We start from the raw sequence: 9,630 nt of genomic DNA on the forward strand, positions 1-9,630 counted from the left end.
AAGGGGAGCAAACCATTCCAAATGGCTTCAGAATATAACATGGCATGCAAACTGGGATGTATCTCTTCCTTAGAATAAACTAAAAATATGCCCTTTGCCCAAACTGCAGCAATGATGTTTAATATAAGCAAGAGTATCTTTTATATCCACTTTTGGGTCCTTCTCTAACATGAATGAATAGAGAATGTGCTTTAAGAGTTATCCAAATGCTGTGGGAATGAAATGAAACTCACTTAAAAATAGTTCGGATTACATTATTTTACAGTTAAAATCCAGGACCATGTCTTCCCCATCCAAAAGATTCCACTGTACCTCCAGAACTTGTTGTCGTAGTCGTTGCTGTTGTAGTTGCTGCAGCTGCAGCCACTGAAGACTGAGGAGCCCCAGTACTAGCTGCTGGAGGGGGATCAACCACAGCCTGACTTTCTCTATCTCCAGGGATTCCCTATAACACAATTTCCAAGCTTTAAAATATCCTGCCATTTAAAGTTAGCTAAATATTACACAGAGTAAAAGCTTTATTAATCTATTTAATATCCTTGTCTAATTTCCAAAAGCATCAAACAGATGTCTGCTTCAATTAAAAGTAAAGGATCAAGACTTATCTGAAAGCTGTATATATTTAAATTAGATTAGAAATGGCCTGAGTGTGGTGTGAAGCCAGAATCATAAACATATGAACAATCAAGGCTTTGTAAGGCATATACAAACCCACACTGCTGGACCCACATTGCTATAACATAAGGCAGCACAGTCCAAGAGAACTTTCCATGATGACGGAAATGTTCTGTATCGTTGCTGTCCAATAAAATACCCATTTGCCACATGTAGCTGCTGAGAACTTGAAATGTGGCTAATGTAACCAAAAAACCCAAAATTTATAATTTTATTAAATTTAAATAGCGACTTGTACTTAATAGCTTTCTTACTAGATAGTGCAGATCTAATGTATAAAGGGATTTTGTAATTTAAAAAATAAATCACGAAATGTTTATACAGCAATACGTTATATCCAACACCAAAGTATTAGGGGCAAGAACCTAAACTTGCATGTAAGTAATAAAAAGCTAATGATTTAAAATTTAGAACATCAATACAAACCTTATTAAAATTGGTCTAACCAATATACTGTATACTTGAAACTAATAATAAAATAAAAATAAACCCAAAGAAAACTTATTAAGATGGGACATATTTGGTTTTTATGCAATATATTGTTCTGGTTGATTTTTGAACTTCATAAAAACTGTCACCAGCTCAGTAACAGAAAGGATTGCATTTGTAACCCGGGCCTTAAAATCATCCAAAGAAAGAGGTTTTGATGCAGACATGGCAGTTCCGAAATGACCTCTGGAAAAAAATGTCCAATGGAGACAGAGTAGGTGATGACAACTGCCAAACAAGAAGGATCTCCTCTACTTATCCTGGTTCTGAGGAAGCATTATCCAGAAAGTAACACATATTAAAAATTAAAACTGATTATTCAAAATTTACAAAAGTAAATAGGAATAAAAGAACTTTTAAAATTATTTAGTTGATGCTTTTTCTAAGCACTTATCTTCTGAAGTTACCATAACTTAAAACTGCACTAATACTTTTGACATGCCCTATTTTGATGCAAAGGATGCACAAAATTTCTCATGTACAGCCCAGTAAAAGTCTTTAGGATAGCCTCATAGATTTTGGAAGAAGAATGGAGGAAACATTGCCTTTGAATAAGAGATTGTAATAGTAAATGCTTCCATTTCCCAATAAATCGGAAACCAAAATAAACATAAAGAATCGAGGTTTTGTAAGGTCTATAAATGTCTGATCACTACATTGTACACTTGAAACTAACATAATATTGTATGTCAACTGTAATTGAAAAATAAATAATAATAAAAAAAGAAATCAAGGGTAAAAAGCAGAGTAATGGCTGCCTGCATTAGATGTCACTTCAGACATTGGAAAAAATGTTTTTGAGAGAGTCCACCAATTTGAACCCTTAGATGAGGAGAGCTATTAAGTTCTAACAAGCTATATAGACTGGGGGATTCTAGTCTTTCTCAAATTCTCAAACAGGTTTATTAAACTAAAAAGTTAATCACTGTTATATGTCTACCTCAAATTCTCACAGAAGGTATTTAGCATTTTATTAGATCACTGTTTCTTCTTTCTATCCATTCATCCTAATTTAAAAGAGGTCTCAAAAGCAAGTAACAGTTAAAGCAGCCCCCCTTTTTTTCAATCTATGAAACAAATGGTAAATATATCAAAAACATGTTTCATGAACTCATCTCTCATCTATTTATATTTGATGCTAAATAGTAGCACCAACTTTGAAAATAGTAATTTGTTTTTTTATGCCTCAAAATTTCAATCTATTAGATTAAAATATCTGATACTATTTAACTGATGCAGAATTCCAAACCAGATATAAATTAATGGCAAATAACTGGAGGAGGCAGAGCAGTTATTTACTCATGACAGTGATTCTCCTGAAACTACCTTAAAAGGAGTTTCTAACACAAGCACAACCTGGAACAAAGGAATAGGTTAAACTGTGGGCTATATTTCCCAAAGACTTAGGATTATGGATTTCTAAGACAATATTTAGGGCATTTTAGACTTTGATAATACTTCAAAACACCAGATAATGATAGGATAAAATTTAAGACTGAAGAAAAGTTAATCTACTGTTATTTCAAAATCTATGCTATTACTCTAGCCTGTGCCACATCTGTGAAACTAACAGACACTGTCATAAAATATCAAGGGTTTCGGTCCACACCCACAATAACCTATTTCTCAAAAACCTTTATGCTAGTAAAAAATAATAACTTATTCAAAATCCCCTCGACCACTACCAACTATAAATGAGCTAACAATTCAAATGCCAATGGAACCAGGCAAGTAACTTCATGTTAAATTAAAATGCATAATGCTATGTCAGGTAATAGTGAATGGATGGGAAAAGAGCAAACTGAAGAGTCTATGCTCTAAAACTTTTCCTAATCCCTTGAGAAAATATAGGATCCAAGTTGTCCAGAAAAACCAGATTACTGGAATTTTTAAGTAAATCTCCCAATTTTTAAAAGTTAGCAACTAATCACAAAAATTACAGAGTACAAAGCTCGGGCATTTAACTTGAAATTTCTGCTCTAAATAGTACATCCAGGATTTTGCTAGCAATCACAAAAGCTAATAAAATGACAGATTAGATGAAAAAACAATCACCCCAACAAACATCCTTTGAGGATGACAAAACTGGGGTGGAAGGTAGTACTTCAAAGGGATAGCTAATTTTCTAACTCATTTAACCATGTTGTTTTGTAACTAAAAAGTCATTTTATCAACACGAAATGTTACTATACTGATAAAAATAAAAAGCATTATGTAAATTAGCATATATTATTATTTTCCTATGAATAATGTTACTGTTCCTTTAAAATACATTTGAGATTTTGGTCTTAAACAACTAGAATGAAGAAAATAAAATGTTTCTCACCATTAAAAGATACTCCACTGCTCTGTCAGGGTTGTTGAAACTGGCTCTCAGGGCTGCAATTACTTGCTCTCGTTCATAGCCCATTGACATGATCTCAGTTACCATATTCTCATAAGACTGACCTGTCACTACGAAAAGGTGTGTGGGCATGGGAGAAGGAGAAAGAAAGGGAACATTTAATAATTAAACAGTCTTCACATATTTCTTGAGTGTATACATGTATACAATGTTTCAGGCACTACAGACAGATAACAGTATAAATGATAACATTCATGTGCCAAGTTGAATAATGTTCTCCCATAGCCTACCCCTGCCAACCTTTGGAACTGATAAATAGGTTAGGGTACCTGGCAAAAGAGAATTAAGGTTGCTAATCAGCTAAAATAGGAAAATCATACTGGATTATGCGTGGGCCCAAAGTAATCAAACGGTTTTTAAAAGTAGGAAGTGTGCAGATAAGAGTTAAAGAAAGAGTGGTAAGGAAGAGGGCAAAAGCAGAGTTAGAGATGCTATGCTGCTTTGATGATGGAGGAAAGGGCTATGAGCCAAGTAATGTGGGCAGCCTCTAGAAGCCGGAAAGGACGTGAAACAAATCCTCCCCTAGAGTCTCCAGGAAGGAATGCAGCTCTGATTTTAGTCAAGTGATTTAGTCCTTTGATTTCTGTCCAGTAAGACCCGTGTCAGAATTCTAACTTATAGTACTATAAGATAATAACTCTGTGCTATTTTATGCCACTAAGTTTGTGTTGGTAGAAACTACAGTAGCAATAGAAAACTAATATAGTATGTTTAATAACTACAATAAAATACTGGGTACAAATGTAGCACAAATATAGGTCAGAATTATAGCAGATCAGGGACTGCAACCACGAAGAGACAGATGAAATAATTTCTGAAAACAAGAGGAATATTTCAAGCAATCAACTCTGCTGTAACAAGCTGTCTTCCTTTGACACCTTTTATTATCAAAGCAGAGGGGAAAAGGAGGTTAGAGGCTGTAAAGTAAGAATTTCACATACCATATACAAAGCTGGTACTATGCCCCCAAGTACTATCATCCCAGTAAATCACTTCCCATAGGCTTTCTCCAACCGTAACTCACTCTTCATGGAAATGGCAGGCAACAGACAACACTGATAGAAAGAAAGCCGACTCTCTCCCACTAAACCCACCTCACTTAAGCCATCTTTTCTTTCACTTGTGTTCTGGGTACTATTCTCTTTCTTGTCTCCTCAAAGAACTGGACCTTTTGGTTATCCTCTCTCTTGCCCACCCCCCACCCTTTCCTCTCCACTTCATTACCCTGATCAGCAGGTAACTAGGTCCTCGAATGTCATCCTAAAAACAAAAACATGCCTCCCTTGATGGCACCCTAATTCTTCTTGCAGAAACTGGTCCATTTGTATGCTCTCTTCCCTTCAGAGCCACAGCTGTCTGCACATGCTGTGTCCACTTCCTCATATTCCCCTCACTCAACCAGTATGTGTCTTTGGATCTCTAAAGATTTTCTCCTCAAATGTGTTCCACCATTACCTGCCATCTTCATTTCAATAAACCTCTATCCATCCAAGTGCTTGAATCAAAAGCCTCAGTGATTTTAATCCCCTCCCCCACCAAATCTAATCTACTAGCTTATCTGGTAGGTCCTATCTCTAAATTGTATCCCAAACCTATATAGTTTCTTCTATTTCCATTGCCTTCTTCACTCAAGACCAGTCCAGAACAATCTCTGGTCTGGATGATACCCTGTTTCTTCCTCTCCTGTCCCCAAGCCTACAACTCATTCTTCAGCCAGTTGCAAAAGTAAGCTTTTAAAAAAGAATATCTTATCTCATTTTGTTTTCAAACCTCAACAATCCGCCAACCACCCGGATCTCCAGTTTACTACTGAAGTCACACCTTCCCCAGCCCCGGAACCTTTACATACACCAGGCTTCTCGATGGTCAGTTTCTTTACATACTCCAGTTCTCAATTAAAATATTACGGTCTCAGTGAGGTACTGCCTAGCTATCCTAAAGTATAAGTGCTTTCTGTTTTAATTTATGAAAACCATTAGTTTTTAAAATATCATTTATCATGATTTGCAATATTGTTACATTTCCCTCTTTTTTCTTTCCCCCATCTGAATGCAGGTTTAACTGTGCAAGAAACCATATTATACTGTATGACTGTTTCTGTGACACACAGGTAACATTCATTATCAGTTGATTTTTCTCCTGCAGAATTTTAAATAAAGGTATTTAACAGCTACAAAAGTACCTTGTAAAAAATTAAATATCACTGAGGAAATTCAGCACTTGCTATCTTGTTTAGAGTAATGTCTTTTCCTTTCCCATTCCATAAAGGACTTGTTAATATAACTTTATTTTATTAACTACCCATTGATATAATGCTAGCACAAAGCCATTCAAGTGCCAATACACTTTCAGTAACCTAGTTCCCAGATACAGAAATTAGCATCAATATAAACAAAACTGAGAGCTGTGAAGCATCGGAACTACACTATTTTATCATATATATCAGAACTACACTACACTATTTTAACATGGTGTTTCTAATTTAATTATTAAAAGAATTCTATGAGAAGGTTTATTTTCCTCTCCTTTTAAAGATGATGGCTTAGCAAGATTAATATTTTGATCATGGTCTCAATGGCTGAGTACAGAGACACAAACACAGGCTGTCAGACTCCAGAGCCCCCAACACTAATCACTATGCTATGTCTTCTAAAATTATGCTTCCTAATTAATCAAGTTATAAAAAATCATAAGAAACACCCATAGCAGCCTGATACTTTTCAGATCTTAGAAAAGCAAGGGCAAATAACTTGTAGAAAAATTAGGGATAATGGAAAACACAAGACAAATAAGAGGCTAAAAAAGTAGTGATGAAGAACCTTATATATGTCATAAGAGTGAGTTTTGGACTTATTTTCTAGGTCACTGAGGAGCTATAAAATGAACTGAAAACAACCTCATTAGATTTACCTTTCGGAAAGTCCACTATGGTAGGGAAAAGAGCGGATAGGAGAGGACAATGCAAGAGTATCAGTGAGGTAAGGACATGAATGAAGGCATTAAATGGCAGTGGAAACAAATACTCCAGAAACTTATTAGGAATGAAGAGCAACAGAACTCCTGGGCTCAAGGGGCCGACAGGCAGAGGCTCAAGGATGATGCCAATATTTTGTGCAGGTGGATGATGATGCAAGCAAGAAAGGGAACAGAGGAGGAGAATCAGATGGGGGAATAAATGATGAGTCAATCTGGAACCTAAGGAGTTTGTGGAGGTTATCGGTTTCCCAGTTGGCAGTTTAAAGATGGAGTCTGGGAGCTCAAAGAGAGATGTGTACTGGTGTTATAATTTAGGGAACCCTTATAGTATATGGATGGTATGTCATTCCCATAGTTCGAAGTATGGCCTTGATCAGAACCATAGAAAACACATATATTTAGGAGCCAGGTAAAATAAAAAGAACTAACTAGGAAGCCTGAGAAGGTACAAAGGTATGGATCAAGAAGAGTAGGGTCACAGAAGCCAAAGAAGGAAAGTTTAAAGAAGCAGGTATCAACATAAAGACTGGGTAAGTGAAAGATTAAAGAGTAAAGGGATCCCAAGACCATAAAGTTGAGTGTAGCTGTCCTAGGAGATATAAATAAGATGTAAAGGCAAGGTATCACCATCAGCAGCTAGAGCTGTGGACTCCTGCATCAATATGTTAATCGAAGCAGCAGTGGCAATACCCAGAGCCTTCAGCAGCATGAGGGGCAAGTGCCAGTTGGTTCCAACTCTAAGACTATAGAGCACTTTACTGATACCTGGGTAATCTCCTTGAGCCCTTCCAGTATCTCTGCAACAACCTCCTAAGATTAAGTCTTTCTCTGTGTGAAACAAGAGTGATTTCTGTTTTCCTGACTGGACACTAACTCATGTTCATTTGGTAACAGGATAATCCCAGAAAACAGTCTGTGTGAATGTAGGTTTGGTACATCCAAGTGATTTTAGGTTAATCACTTAAACAACTACTTTGCTCCTATATGCTATGGGCAACGAGTATGCAATTTTTGTTGGCAATAAGAGCATTGTGAAGTTCCAGTCCAATTAGGTCAGAGAACTCCAGATCTTACGAGGTGCTACTGCTGTTGAAACCCTTGCAGCAGCTAAGCAAGGAATCCAGAAACTCATACTCCACTGAAGCTACTGTTCCCACTTGTTCCCAGTCTTCTATCTCTCTACCATTTTTAGTAATATACAGAGTACCAAATGGCAGGAAGATGGTTGCCGTTGCCAGGCAATAAACCAGTAAATAGCAGGCACAGCAGAAACTGTACCAAAGAAACTGGAAGGGAAAAAACGAAAACCGATTTTGACAGATTAGGTGTGAAGGAAAGACAGACATTCAATGGGTAAAATTAAAAGTCAGGATAAAAAGACATTTTCGTTGCAAGTACAATAGAAACAACAAGATGTAGATGGGAACCCATAGTTATATGCTGAAATTAGGCTGGAGGTGAATATAGATGAGATATGAGACAGATTTAATAAGATTTATACTCATTCCAAAGACATTTTATAATAAACTTGTTCATAGATCAAACATTAAGATCTCATTTAAAATTCACGCTTGGAAAATGAAAATTATTTGCTTTAAGAAAAAAGAGCATGCTTAACTCTAATAGTATAACTTAAAAATCTCAATGCGTAAAACATTAATATTTATAGTCTTTACTAACATCATTAATTGAATAACTATCTAAATCAATCATTTAGCAGCTTGATTATAGGCAACCATGAAAATGAACACATTATCATGATCTAGAAAAATGAAACTTAAACCTCTGCCCTATCTTTATAATGTTAATTATAATAGATACTTACCAAGTGCACTTGTTGCATCTTCAAAAAGGTTTGACCGAGAAGAATCTCCTGATGTACTGTAAAAGGTTTTTTGAGAATCATATACCACAAGTATGTAAAATTTACATTAAAGTTTAGTAACTCTCATTTTTAAAGAGATTCTTTGATTTTAATTAAATGTAAAAGTCTGGGTACAGCACTAAAACAGTTTTCCAGATTAACCTCCAAAGCTTTAGCCATGACTTTTATGGCTTAGGAAGACCTTTCAATCTTAATACTCATTCTATTCTACAAATCCATCATTTTAAATGCCCAAAGATATAACACTCTTACAGATATCTTACTATTTAAGGAATACCAAAAAAAAAAAAAAAAGCACAACTATTTCCCTGAAAGAATTTACATGAAAAGTCAAATAATCTGGAAGTCACGTCGCAGTAGAAGAAATATCAAAAGCAGTACATGATAAATAGCACATGTAGAAACTTCATTAGGCTAGAAAGGCCTGGGAAGTCTTTACGTAGTGGAATTTCAGTTAGATCTTATAGGTAAGTTTTAAATACAAAAACTGAAAGAAGGCATTCAAATCAAAGAACATAGATAGCATAAGCAAAAAATGCAGAGGTGGGATAAATCCAACTTGTAACTGAAAGTAAATCAGTTTTAAAGGACTAAGTTTCTGTTGGGCAACTGCAGATGAGGAGTCTGGAAAACAAAGTAGACAAAAACAAGATTATGAAAGACCAAGAAGAGTAGGCCAAAGAAAAATAAATTGAAGTTTACAAAAGTGGAAGAGGTAGTAGTTAGCAGTCTAGATTAAAACACACACTTATACCTTTGTCCCAATTTAAAAAACAAAACGCAGTAGATCAGTTCTGAGAAAACCCTGAAGCACAGCAACAGCAAGGGAAATACCTAAGTCTGAATTCATAAATTAGTTTCTAAGTTTCAGTTTCTTCATCAGTACAGTGAGGTCAACAACAGCATCCATGTATCCCAAAATGCAGGTAGGGTTAACTGCTGGTAAAGTGCTTAGCAAAGTGCCTGACACCATAATATCCAATATGATTATTATAATCCTTTGGAATAATTTTTAAACTATCTTCATTAGATAGTAAAACAAACATGTGTAGAAGGCAAAACTTCAAAAAGAACTATGGAGAAACTAATTCTCCTGCCCAAGACCCCTGCCCAGAAACACTATACGACCTACCAGTTTCTATGTAACAACCACTTGTGTCTTGCTTTTGTCTTTTATTTAACTTAACAATATAATCCCATG

General features: G+C 35.6%; 1 protein-coding gene across 1 annotated transcript in view; it reads right to left on the minus strand.

The window, feature by feature from the left end:
- Positions 1 to 250: 250 nt before the first annotated feature.
- Positions 251 to 9,630, minus strand: part of RAD23B (RAD23 homolog B, nucleotide excision repair protein) — a gene marked incomplete at its 5' end in the record, with an annotated part of 36,158 nt that continues 26,778 nt past the window's right edge. The window contains 3 exons of the mRNA XM_023533472.1: positions 251 to 445; positions 3,491 to 3,618; positions 8,370 to 8,425. Of these exons, the coding sequence (XP_023389240.1) occupies positions 266 to 445; positions 3,491 to 3,618; positions 8,370 to 8,425 (364 nt within the window). The remainder of the gene's footprint in view (positions 446 to 3,490; positions 3,619 to 8,369; positions 8,426 to 9,630) is intronic.

Source organism: Pteropus vampyrus, unplaced genomic scaffold (genome assembly GCF_000151845.1).
Source record: "Pteropus vampyrus isolate Shadow unplaced genomic scaffold, Pvam_2.0 Scaffold103, whole genome shotgun sequence".
Lineage (NCBI taxonomy): Eukaryota > Metazoa > Chordata > Mammalia > Chiroptera > Pteropodidae > Pteropus > Pteropus vampyrus.